The sequence below is a fragment of the Synchiropus splendidus genome, chromosome 18 (assembly GCF_027744825.2).
Source record: "Synchiropus splendidus isolate RoL2022-P1 chromosome 18, RoL_Sspl_1.0, whole genome shotgun sequence".
NCBI classification, from domain to species: domain Eukaryota; kingdom Metazoa; phylum Chordata; class Actinopteri; order Syngnathiformes; family Callionymidae; genus Synchiropus; species Synchiropus splendidus.
Window position 1 is genome coordinate 13,771,573 of NC_071351.1, and position 12,253 is coordinate 13,783,825.

General features: G+C 44.3%; 2 protein-coding genes and 1 long non-coding RNA gene across 4 annotated transcripts in view; 2 read left to right on the forward strand and 1 right to left on the reverse strand.

The window, feature by feature from the left end:
* The first annotated feature begins 134 nt into the window (after nt 1–134).
* Nucleotides 135–5,278, forward strand: LOC128749943 (periphilin-1). The gene is made up of 7 exons (XM_053849966.1): nt 135–382; nt 930–1,048; nt 1,120–1,289; nt 2,065–2,114; nt 2,526–2,600; nt 4,175–4,303; nt 4,855–5,278. The coding sequence occupies exons 1-7, from the start codon at nt 377–379 to the stop codon at nt 5,032–5,034; spliced, it is 729 nt and encodes a 242-aa protein (XP_053705941.1). The 5' UTR covers nt 135–376; the 3' UTR covers nt 5,035–5,278.
* Nucleotides 5,279–5,620: 342 nt separating this feature from the next.
* On the forward strand, nt 5,621–6,072 carry LOC128749459 (uncharacterized). Its single transcript, XR_008412931.1, has 3 exons — nt 5,621–5,709; nt 5,805–5,922; nt 6,044–6,072. It is a non-coding gene; the product is annotated as an uncharacterized LOC128749459 (long non-coding RNA).
* A 255-nt stretch (nt 6,073–6,327) lies between these two features.
* LOC128749457 (prickle-like protein 2) overlaps nt 6,328–12,253 on the reverse strand; it is a 30,824-nt gene continuing 24,898 nt past the window's right edge. Inside the window, exons 3-9 of one of the 2 annotated variants that reach the window (XM_053849094.1) lie at nt 11,219–11,332; nt 11,007–11,144; nt 10,650–10,853; nt 10,197–10,383; nt 9,334–9,488; nt 8,453–9,254; nt 6,328–8,387 (exon numbers count right to left, since the gene is read on the reverse strand). In XM_053849094.1, coding sequence (XP_053705069.1) covers nt 7,429–8,387; nt 8,453–9,254; nt 9,334–9,488; nt 10,197–10,383; nt 10,650–10,853; nt 11,007–11,144; nt 11,219–11,332 — 2,559 coding nt within the window. In that variant the 3' untranslated portion in view covers nt 6,328–7,428. Of the gene's footprint in view, nt 8,391–8,452; nt 9,255–9,333; nt 9,489–10,196; nt 10,384–10,649; nt 10,854–11,006; nt 11,145–11,218; nt 11,333–12,253 lie in introns of both variants that reach the window. The other variant, XM_053849093.1, reaches the window with a different exon arrangement.

Here is a 12,253-nt window from a genome sequence, read left to right on the forward strand (position 1 = left end):
GCTTAAATGTTCATATTTAGGTATAGCTTGATATTTTCTAAAATTATGTCCAACAGCGTCATCTTTGGCAGCATGGGGAACCTGCCAGGTGAGCGACACGCGCTTGTGTTTGCGCATGCGCCGTGGATTTCCCCTCCATTACCGTGTAACTCGGACGAGAGCGGGTAACTTGGCGGCGTGACCTGCTCTGGTGACCGAGTGAGCAGGTGCGCTACCTCCAGGTGTGGTCAGCGGACTGTTTTTTTGTCTTCTTCCGTGAAAATATCGTCCATGTGACGGAGAGCACGAAGACTTCCTGGTTTAATGAATCAGGAACTTGCTGCTCAAAAACAGGGAGCTGGCGGGACTGGACTGGGTCCTGGTGTGTGTTTTTGAAATGACGGTAAGAGACTTTTCACTTACTGAATGATAGTTTAGACTGCTTTCTTTTTGAGAGTTTTCAGTTGTATTTGTTGGAGTGACTTTTAAGCCTCATGTCAGACACTGAGTCGACTGGTGTCACTTGGCACGGCACTTACAATATAGGTATATTTTGGAAATACTTCTTGATGAATCTTCCAATAGCCAGCACGTGTGTGGGATAAATACACTATAACACTGTGTAATAGCTCGTTAGTACGTTTGTTCCTGGTCTGCAGTGTCTGCACTGTGCTGCACAAAAGTGGAGATGAAATTCTAAATCTCTTACATTAGTTCTTACACACATGAGTGAGTCCATTTGAATCAAAATGGCTGGTGATAATTTTCCCGATATACTGAGTGAGTCCTCCTTTTGTGGGCAGTACAAGGAGTTTATCATTGTTGCTTAGGATGGGACTATAATTCGTTTATTATTGTCACGTTCAACGCATTTGTGTCTCCCTTCCTGAATTAAATGACTAATAAATTCTCTATTGTCCCAGTAGATTTCATAGGTTTTCTTCTTTCAGGACAAAACCCGAGCCATCAGACGAATACCAAGCCCGCCCAGATCAAGCCCACCCAGATACAGAAAAAGGCCGTCTGGCTCTTACAAACCACAGTTTGAGGAGAAGCCCTACAAGTCAAAGTAAGAGTTTTGCCTGAATGAGCTGATGTGTTACAACATGACCTTGTTTGTAATTTGATGACTACATCCAGATATCTGAGAGATGACCACTCATTCCACAAGTCAAGAAGCTACTATCCAGTTAATGAAGGCTACGCCAATGTGTGGGCTCCCTCAGCGCCTAAAAATCACTACAAGAAGAACGAGATAGTGCATTATGAGTCTAGAAATCATGGTGGTCCTCCTCCAAAACGGAAAAAATGTAAGCCTATCTATTTGTTTCATCATCTCTCTACGTCGTCATGAAAAAAAAAATCGGATTTTGAACCTGTTGCTCTTGAGCGTAGAAAATCATCTTTGGTATTATTTTCCATTTCCCATTTCCATTTGTCTGTGCGGCATATTAGTTCGTCACTAGGGGGCAGCATTGGCTAATAAAATCCCAGCGTTTATGGAACGCCACTTATTTTGAAGGAATTAAATATCTGGTTGTTGAAGGTAGTTACATCTACATCTTCCATAATGTTGATGGAAGGAAGCTTATTCTGGAGTCAGTGGAGGGATTATGTCAACGCTGCTCCGCATAAGTCAATCTGACAGAAGAGACTCGTCATCTGCCTCGACATGGCTCCCATCTGTATCTTACAAACACATGAGAGGCATTGACTTCCAGCAGGTCAGTGAGTTAGCAAATGATGGTGAAACTGTTGCTTTGGCCTGTTTTTATCTGAAGCTGAGCATCTGTGCAGACACTGCAGCACTGTGGAGGTGTGTGTTTGTGTGAGAGTGAGTGAACAGGTTTTTTGCGTGGCTGAGTGATAGTGCGATGATGGTGACTCATCGCTGTTTTTTATTTTGTGTGCGTGTGTGTGGTTGTGCGTGTACTGTATATGAGAGAAGATAGCACTGATCCAACAATGTTCCTGCTCACATGGTAACAACACTGCACAAGTAGATTGAAGAGTGAATTTTAACAGCGTTTTTACCAAACATATAGCCACGCACTGCTTTGACCTTGTGGTTTGTCTCTTCTCCAGCGACTAAAGCAGTCTTGCCCACCAGCCGAGACAAGGGCATTGAGTTCACTGTGAGTTCTCAACCTTTACTTGTCATTATTTTTGGATGGCTACTTGAGTCATGCAAGTACTAGCACAGATGGCAGGGATGTTTCAGTGCGGGAATGTGGCATCAGAGGGAGATTAAAGCGAAAGGTTTTGACATTAAATGACAAATTGATCTAGCTGCCTTCCATCTATAATTCCCCCACCGGTAGTTCCGCAGTGATCCCTACTCTTTGTTGATCAATTGCTTCTTCTACCCAAACTGTAGGAAGTTGCCTGAAAATAAATCAAAAAAGTTTTCAACCATTTTTCAGTGCAGGGAAACTTGAGGTTCCTGGACCGCATGTGGCCCTCTTACGACATTTATGAGGACCCTGTGTGCTCAATATGTGGTCTTTATCTGATTAAATGTTTTATGTTTCTGTTAATATTTGCAGGACACTCCTGTTGAGCCAAAAACCGAAGCCAGAGAATGGATTTCTGAAACATTCCGCTGCCCAATATTTGGAAATGTGAGTGCTAAGCTTCCAAAGTAATTGCTTTTGTACCTATTTGCTTGGGGAAACTCTAGAACAATGGACGTCTATTAAAACCCTTGAGATGTATTACAAACAACCCAAATTCATGTCCAATTTGACTTGAGTGCAGACATGGGGTCGCTGCAGCAGAATCTGAAATTAAAGGATTGCATACATTTCTTGGCTGACCTAAGCACAGCCTGGAGCGGAGCAGCGTGATGAATCACTGCTGCAGTGAGGAGAGGAAGGTGTTTGTGCTTATTCTCGCACTCCATCTTGTGAGAGAGGAAATCAGAAACTTTATTAAAACTCAGATGGCGTACACTCAGGTTTTGCCTGAGGACTATGAAACAGAATCGAAGAATTTAAATGTTAATTTTGCTCATTAAAATTGAACATTTTTGGTGTTTAAGCAAAGGTTATTCTCTTTTAATTTTGTCTTTTTGCCATTACATGAAAATTTCAATCAATATTTTAATGTATTTTTCCATCATCTCTGTTGCATTATTCCTCATAATATTGTACCATCTTTTGGCCCTCACTATTAAAAAAAAAAGATTGTGAGTACAAGAGTGCCAAATTCTGTCCCAGAAAATTAAAGGAGTTTTGCTTGTGAGTGATGGGAGTTGATGATGTTGTTGAGCAGAATCTATATTTTTTGTTTTTTTCTTATACAGTGGTACCTCGGTTCTCGACCACAATCCGTTCCAGACGGCAGTTCGAGAAGCAATTTGTTCGAAATCAGAATCGATTTTTCCCATTACAATTAATGGAAAAAGAAATAATGTGTTCCAAGCCTTAAAATAGGCTTTTGTAGGAGTGAATGTAGAGTGTCTGCTGCAGGTGCGCTGTTCCTCTATGTGTGTGGCCGCTGCACGTTGGAAGGGGTTGCCGAGTGAGTGACGTCTCTCCAGAAGTGAAGAGGTGCCCGGTGTGTGTCCAGCTCTGAATGTGCGCTTCTGTGCAGTTTGGCTGTGACAAAGTCATAAACCAAGTAACGCTCTGTCCCAGACTCATCCCTGTCCCAGCTCCAGCCCACAACAGGACATCAAACCCTGGAGTGCGCGCTGCAGCCTCGGAGGTGTCCAGAGCGAGCACCTCCCCTGTGACACTTGACCACAGTCCAGTGCGGAGACAGGAAAGATTTTACCCCTCAATATGAAGAAAAAACAGCCAGTAAATGTAGCTAACGTCTGCATACAGAGGCTGCGTTATACACAATAGCAAAGCGCGTCGTGGGTCAGCTGATCGGTCCGCACACGTTATGTTTTTTCCGGCTTTTTTCGGGGGCGTTCGATTTTTGGATTTTCGTTCGAAATCCGAAGCAAAAAAATCTAGAATTTTTTGTTCAAACTCTCCGGGACGTTCAAAATCCGAGGTACCACTGTATAGAGAGATTTCAAATGTCATTGTCACCTCCATCCATTCAAATCACACAATACAAACCTGTTGAGGGTTAATAAATCCATCACTTCAGTTTATATAAAGCTGGCACGATCTCAGGACATGATGCCTGGAATGCGTTTTAGTGAACTTCAGTGCTGATCACTTTCTGTTGTCACTTGTAGAGTTCTCCAAAGGACAGTAAGCAAATCGCAGAGCGAGATCCGAGGGAGCCCGAGGAGATCCAGTCCACGACAGGCCAGACAGCAGCCCGAGAACGAGCCATCCAAATGAAGAGGAAGCAGATCGACGAGGTAGAGAGAAGTCGTTTATCACAGATAAACAAACAGGCAGGGATGAGGGGATAGTGAGAAGCAGATGAAGGGAGGCAGGAACAGAGATGATAGCAGGAGCTGGGATTAGAGAGACTGACAGGAAAGCTCGAGGAAAGCACATTTGAGACTTTTGACAAGAAAAAGAGATTTGTTTTGTTGAGATTTAGCTTCAATTTGAAACTGCCTCGCCGGAGGCAACAAGCATGACAAAGAATGTGGCTGATAATATTATTATCATTAAATCCGGGTCGCCAGGCTCAGGGAACGCACCGACATGTGTTTTTGTGCCGTCTTCAATGTGACGGGCATCACATGAGGTAGCACTCATCAATGGTGGGTGCGTGTCTAAGAGTGTATTCTAACCACTCGACAGATAAGATGGCCCCTTTCTTCTTATCTAATCTCCATGGTGGCCGCAGAATGTCGGTTACAAATACAGCGGTGTTGCAAGAGTTGGCTGAAGATGATTTGTCATGTCATGAATGTCTCTCAGTTCGCTTTGCCATCTGAGCTGTGGCCGCTTGTTTCAGGTGTACTATCAGCAGTGTGAAACTTTCGTCTTCGTGGTAAAGAAGCTGATCGCGAAGGACCCGTCCCTGGAAGCCCCCATTCAGTCCTCTCTGCAGGAGAACATACGGGAGATTGGTGCTCGCTGCTTGAAGGACATGGAAACGTTTATAGAAGAGTATGACTCCACTGAGCTGTCTTAATATTTGTATTTAATTGCTGTGTGCACATTTACAAATAGGAAAGTGCCTACTGTATATGATTAAAACCAGCATTTGTATTTCCTTGTTGAAGTATTTTGCCTGTAAAACCTGCTGCCAAAAGAAGTGAAAACTACTCTTCATTCATGGAAAAAAAACCTTTTTTTATTTTTAAATGCACTGTATTTTGTGAAGAGAATACTTTTGAAAATTTTTTACTGATCGCCAAGTTGTGATGTTTGAAATACATTTTTTTAATTGATCAATGTGAATAAATTTTGCACAAAGCACGATGAGAAGTTTTTGTACTCTACCAGATGTTCACATTAAGAAGTCCACAATGAAGCCTAACATATTTAAACTATATAATATTTAGCTATATAATATTGATCCTTATGATAATGAAACTTAAGGATGGTAAAATGAGGAATGTCAATAACACCAACCTAACAGTTAAAAACGGTCCATTCTGGAGCAGTAGAAGGAAGATAGAGTTATGTTATTGGCGGTTTTCTATTTGCAGACGCATTGACTAATGTGTTAAATATCTAACCGAAGATGCTTTTAATTTGAAAGAACGTTGTTTGGGTACAGACTTCCTGCGGTCCTACCTGTCACCCGTAATAAAACGAATAAAGCGAACAATTCGCCTTCCAGCTCATCTTCCTTCAACTTAAGGTTTGTTTTACATGAATGCACAGTTGACACTGTTCCACAATATATATTTTTTGGTGTTATTTTGTGAGCTAACACCTGGCTGAGCCATTTGACAGGTGGAAATCTAGTTGTGTAATTGGCCACTCGCTACTCTTTCGTCGATGCAGAGCTTCTTGTGGCCTCCAATGTGCCTCCAACGTCTTCTTGCTTGAATAATACAATGGAACACGGAAGGTAAAATTACTTTTCATTTGGTTTATTTTCGTTTTTCGGTTAACGCTTGCCTAAACTGCTGATATTAAGTTGTTGTTTGTGTTCTTGCTGCTCCCTCGCCGTGGATGGTCGGTGAACAAAGATATCAAGAAAGCAGGACTGGACTAATGTCAAGCTTGATAAACGTCTGCTGCAGGGTGAGTCAATCCTCCATGAGCCTATACACCATGGGTATATTTATTGTTTTGGTTTACAGTGTGGTCAAGTGTCTGTTCAACCTTGTGTTTTTAGTTAGTCTGAGCTTCACTTGCTACATGTTATGCCCCCTTTCTGATCCTACAGCATGTTAGCAACATGTCTGTTAAAGTGGGCAGTGAGTGGTAGTAGTTTTGTTTTACACCCCAGTCTGTCCAGAAAGTGAATAAGCACCGATTGTTTATTGAAGTATCCTTTATTTTCAGTATGTGACAACAACAACAAAGTGACATGCAACTCTGCTCTACCCCTACATCATGTTGTACAAATATTGATTCTGTAGTTACAAAATATATAAATATTTAAGACAATATGTACATGACATTTACATGACTACATCCATCACTTTATCAAGTTTATTTCTATATATACATTTAACAGGTATTTTACTTTAATATAGTGGTTATAATTATTGTTTGCATTGTTATTTCTATTGTTAACGATATTCACTTTAACCTTACTTGTTTAGGTACTCTCGAGAAAGTAAATAAAACAAAGCGTGTTGCAGAAGAGAAAACGGGACCAAACCTGACATAACTGTGCCTGAATGTTCAAGGAGATGAGACTGCCGGCGCTCAGTCCTCGATAAAGCAGTTGGCTATGTAGAGCACACACTTCGACAGACTATTTGTACAAGGTGATAGCAAGGCTAGCAAGCCAACACTATATTCTGGCTCCCACTGAGGTAAACGATGGCACAGCTCGGCAACTAGTACTTTGCTATCCTGATGATACAGCTCCTTTCCTGTTTTGTCCATCCGTAATAGGCATCCCACCCTGGGTACCAATCTCTGAACAGTGACCTGAACAGGAATAATCTCGTTTTGTGAGCCACCTCATTCCCATAAATAAATGCTCCACCATACACTGGACACACACAGACACGCACAGAAATCTGGTTATTTACCTTGATCGTGGGGATATATAGCAGTCAAATGATCAGTGTGTCCTGAATCCACCAGTGAAATTGATTTTCATCAATGTAAACATTTCGCTTGTGTAACCCAGCGAAGCTTCCTCTCATGATTAGATCATTCTGTGTAGGTGGACACAAACACTACCCAGGTTGTGTAAGCGAACAAGAACAAAAAAATAGGCCTTTTTGTCTCTTCACCCCACCACACTCACGAACACTCACACACACACACACACAGTATTAGCTTTCACTGTCAGCTGTCTCACTTAACTTCCCACACTCTCTGTTTCTCCTGTTTGTTACTCCTTTCTTCATTGCTTTCTCTCTCCGGACTATGCCTTTCTGTTGCCGTGGCCTTATGAAATTGTGCAGTTTTTGCTCTTTCTCCGTTGGCGGTTGTGGAGCTGGCCATGAATCGGGCCGTGAAGAGGTCCGTGGTGGCCTGGGATTCCAGAAGGGCTGTAGCGATGGCGCAGCTCTTCATTGTTGATGTAGCACAGCTGCACTGGTCGAGGAATTGGTTCACCCATGAAATAACCTTCATCTGCTTCTGATTCGGAGGATGACGAGCAGCTGGAGCACCATGGGTCAGCAGCCTCGGTGTATCCATCACCCCAGCATTGCCCACCAAGTCCTACCGGCTGCCAGCCAGCATTTTGCAAGGTGAGATCAGAAGTGGTGCGAGGGCCTGGCCGGTGAGGTTGCTGCCTGTAACCACCTGGGTCTAGACCGTACAATTCTCTACCAGCATGTCCTGAAGGGAAGCGGTCATAATCTTCCTGAACACGTCTGTAAGGTAGCTCCATCAGTTGGGTTGGCCGGTCAGCCGCCAAATGGAGGGCATTGTCGGATCGTGAGCGGCGGGAGCGCTTGTGGTGGCGTCCACTGCGATGCTGGCTGTTGCTGTTATTGCCTCGATGATGCTTGCGACGCCTGGGTTGTGGCTGCTGTTTCTGGGAAACAGATTCCTGCATACTGATGTGTCGGCGAGGCATTCTATCGCTCATCGGGGCCATCCGCAGGTTTCCACTGCTGCCCATGATTCCAATCCGAGCTTTACCATCGAAGCTGAGTGGCTGTGGCCCATCCCAATATTGCAGTGGGTATCCCACCTGAAGTGGTGTGTACATATTGTTGTTGTTGTTGTAGGGACGTGAAGAGGACAGGGACTCTGTGCTGTGGAACTGGACAGACGAGCTCAGGGTTCCCATGTTGCTCTTCTCTGATACATTCACACCGGAGTCTTTACTCAAGTCAGGCATGGAGAACCTGGACAAGTGTTCTTGGCGCTTAGTGACCCCATCCAAAGAATTTCCTGCTGTGGGCAAAAATGTAATATTTCAGTAATTGCCCACACCTTTGTTTGCTTTGCACACTCACCTGTAGCATTAGACATGGTGATGGAGTCCATGGATCCTCGAGGAGTCTGCTCTAAAGGAGTAAGTGGTTCATTAAAGCTCATGGCATTGATGGGGTTCCTTCTGGTTAGTGGTGGCCTTCCATTTCTCTGAAACCCATGGAGGCTAATGCTCCTCTTGTCAGAGATTCCTTGGTTTTGGCTTGACATCTCATTGAAACTCATCTGTGTGCGCAGTTTATTTGGCCTGAATTCATCCTGGCTATGATGCATCCAGTTGTCATTGAAGGAATGGCCTCTCAGGGCAGCCATTGGAGCTCTCTTGGGATTGCTTTGTTCCTTCCCCCAAGAATCAGGCCTCGGTCCTGGGTTGACCGGACTCTGGGCTGGAGGCGGAGCGTTTGCATTAGGATTATAGCCTTGCCGGGCATTGCACTGACCCATCATGTGAATAGAAGCTGGTGTGGGAGAAGGTTCTCTTTGTGGACCTTCATAGGCAGCAGGAACATACGGGTCATCTCGGCTCATCCACACCTGGTTGAGGCTGGGTGCCCGGCTTGGAGTGCGGCTTGGTGTACGGTTAGGTGTCCTGCTAGGGGTCTGACTAGATGAGAGGCTCAAGCGGTCCATCTGGACCGCCATTGGATCAATTTCAGCTGAAAGCCGATCAGGCATCGGTGGAGGAGCCGTCTGACGTGTTTCAGCACTTCTTCGTTCCTGCTCGGCATTTCTGCGTTCCTTCTTGCCGACCTTGGTACTGTGGCGGGACTCTCGGGAACGAGCGCTCTGGAAAGCCGAGTCTGATGAGTCCGATTCATCTGGGTCCTATGGCGACATGATGTATTAGAAGGAACCTGCCACTCAACTACTTTGAAATACATAGTTTTAAATCGTGTGACAATACCTGTCCAGCACTGCAGGAGCGTGAGCAAAAGATTTGCCCTTGCTTCGGTAGAAAGGGACGACCCAGCAGAGAGCGTTTGCATCGGGCACAGCAGAAACATTCTTCGGTTGCATGCCAGTGTTGTCCGTCGTATGTCATCTGGCCCTGGTCGATTCCTGTGGGAAGATTGATCATGTAACTAAACTGGATGTAGCAAATCGTGGGCGTCCCCCATGTTGCTGTTTCAAAAGTACAGTATACTCACAGAAATATGTATCTTTTGTCACTGCTTAATTCAGTGAATTGCTGGATGAAAAATGTTCTTCTGGCTGCCATTCCAACCCACTAAATCGACTAGTAAAAATGTGGCAGTGAAGGAAACAGACTGTACCCTCTTCCAACTATTTTCAGCAGCATGCACATAATTTAGAACTGTCCCCTGGGCTGCTGCTGTGCTGAAGAGTTGAGGCATGTTTACTCACATTTGTCTTGTTTGGTTTTTATTGCAACACATTTTGATTGTCATGTGGTTAAAGACTTCAAAGCATCAGTCATGGCGTGGCTCACAGAGAAAAACTTCATGTTAAATTCATTCAATCCTATTTTTCTCCCCTTCTGTGTTTCCTTGTGTAGCATAATCATCTTCCCCTGCTCCCATCTGGATAGATCATCCTGTGAAGCCCACACCATTGCTGGCTGTGGGGACCATAATCACTATCACCATCTTCTCGACTGGCTCCGCCTCTCCACAGCTGTGAGGCAGACAACGCTTGCAGTAAATGCCGATTAGACATTCGTTGTGTGATTCAAAGCCTGACACATCATCTGTGACCTGAACAGCTGAAGCGTGCTCCGGTGTGCTACTAAGCACTGATTTTGGTTACCTATGTGCTCGCCACACGCGTCACAGTATTCCGCATAAAGGGATTCGAAGCAGTTGCAGCAGTGTGGTCGTCCATCTTTCATTATGTAGCGCTGGCCTCCGAGGGTGGTCTCACACTCGTAGCAACAGAAGTGCTTCATGTGCCAGTGTCTGCCTTCTGCCTCGGTGCATTCATCAGCGAAGATGATCTGCGTGGTAGAGAGACGGCATTAAAGACTTCATATCAAATGAAGCAAGGTTATGGGCCCTGATTTGAATACAGGATTTTAAAGCAAAGCTCTAACCCATTTGCAGTTAACAATCCCAGCAAAGAGCATGTTTTCTTGCCAAAAAACTCGTTTTGTTGGACAATACAAAATGATATTTCTCTCCTGCTGTGCGAGATTCAATGATATCCAAGTCACTCATCCTGAATCTGTTATCAGCGCTGAAGGGGGGGGCTTGACAAACGCACCTCATCACAGGCACAGCAGCGAGGTTTCAGCCTTTCAGCATGATGCCGGCCACAGTAGATCTTTCCATCTTGGTAGAAGTAGATGAGATCCACCAGTAGTTCTTCACACATGCCACACACAAAGCACTGAGGGTGCCAACATTGTCCATGTCCAGCCCTGGCAGCAAACACCACAATATCGCCTCCATTTATCTGATCTCCACACTGCAGGGAAGGAGAAGACGGGATTTAGCAAAAGACTGTATTCCAAGTTGCCTATCTGTTGCAAGCTGTTTATATACTATCGTGACAGCAGGGGGTTGCTCCTTTCTAGTGATGTCTGAGGAAACCAAATGCAAGAGGTGTGTGTGGGCTTACCCGATCGCAGATAGCTCCAGTTATGGTGAGGGGGAAAGGTCGGACGTTGCCTCTTCCGAGGTTATCCTTCTTCCTCTGAGTGCTGAAGATCTTCAGTTCCCTCTTCTCCTCTTCTTCCAGTCCATTACAATAGCGTACCTGCATTGTTGTAGTCATGTGAATGCTTTAAAAAGGGAAGCGAACTCTCAATAATAATGTGGCAAGCTCTGTACCTCATTGTCATGTGGGGGCAGTTGGTGAAGCAGTTGTTTGATACGATATTTTTCTCCAGGGCTGTTGATGTAGGGCACCTTTTCCTCTGGTAGTGCGTTATAATATTGATGCACCTGACGTGAACGGAAAGGGAATATGTGAATAAATGATATGCGCTATGTTTTCACTCTCTCAAGGTGAACACTTGGGTGCTGCTTTTATGTATACAAACATGTTACCCATCATGTGGTCCCGCTGCTTCTCATATTCTCTCTCCACTTCCACCTGTGTAGTCATATTCTGCACTGCAGTAGTTGTCGGATGTTAAAGGAGCACATCAGGACAGGAGCGTGGACGCAGTTGAAATGGATTTTCAGTTTGAAATTCCTGGATGACTAGTTTACTTTTGGCTGACAATATGACTTGATGGGTCACATAGCCACAGCGTGATATTCTCTCGATTCGACTCTAGTGGTGAAGTTTTGAACTGGTTGAATGAGAAGTTAGTTTGGTATGAAGTATTTTGCTTGTGGTCAGATATCATGTCTATATATGGCTCCAGATGCTTGCCAAGGGAACTCCAAACATCACGCTGTATTTTAGACAAAGTAGCTCCAAAGGATGAATGTCAACTCTGGTCCTCTGTTTTCACCTGACTTATTTAAATCTGATGAGACTTTCCTCTTAATGCTTCTTGGAATCAGACTTCTGAGTGTTCATCTACAGTAAACATTCCAAAATCTCATTAAATCATTAACACGGTATGCATAATTGCGAACAGCACTTTTAGTGATATAATTGTCTACAAACGGGGGCAGAGAGGTGGCTAATTGGTTTATTTCTCGACGGCAAGAGGCTGGTTTCGCTTGTTTCAGACTGTCAAACCCCTGACCCCCTTCCCTGTTGTGGTTATTAGAACAATCTTTGTGGTGCTTTTTTCCATATATTCAAATGACCTGTTCTAATTCATTGACCGGGCATGGCAGCCATGTAACATGACATCAATTAAACATGATCTTTTTGTTTTGGTCTTTGTTGAGGCTGCCCTTCCACGT

Excerpts from the sequence above, each read along its gene's own strand:
- LOC128749943 (XM_053849966.1), top strand. Across the intron at positions 1,290-2,064 it reads TCCTCCAAAACGGAAAAAAT|CGACTAAAGCAGTCTTGCCC; the intron begins GTAAGCCTATCT and ends TCTCTTCTCCAG. Across the intron at positions 4,304-4,854 it reads AGAGGAAGCAGATCGACGAG|GTGTACTATCAGCAGTGTGA; the intron begins GTAGAGAGAAGT and ends CGCTTGTTTCAG.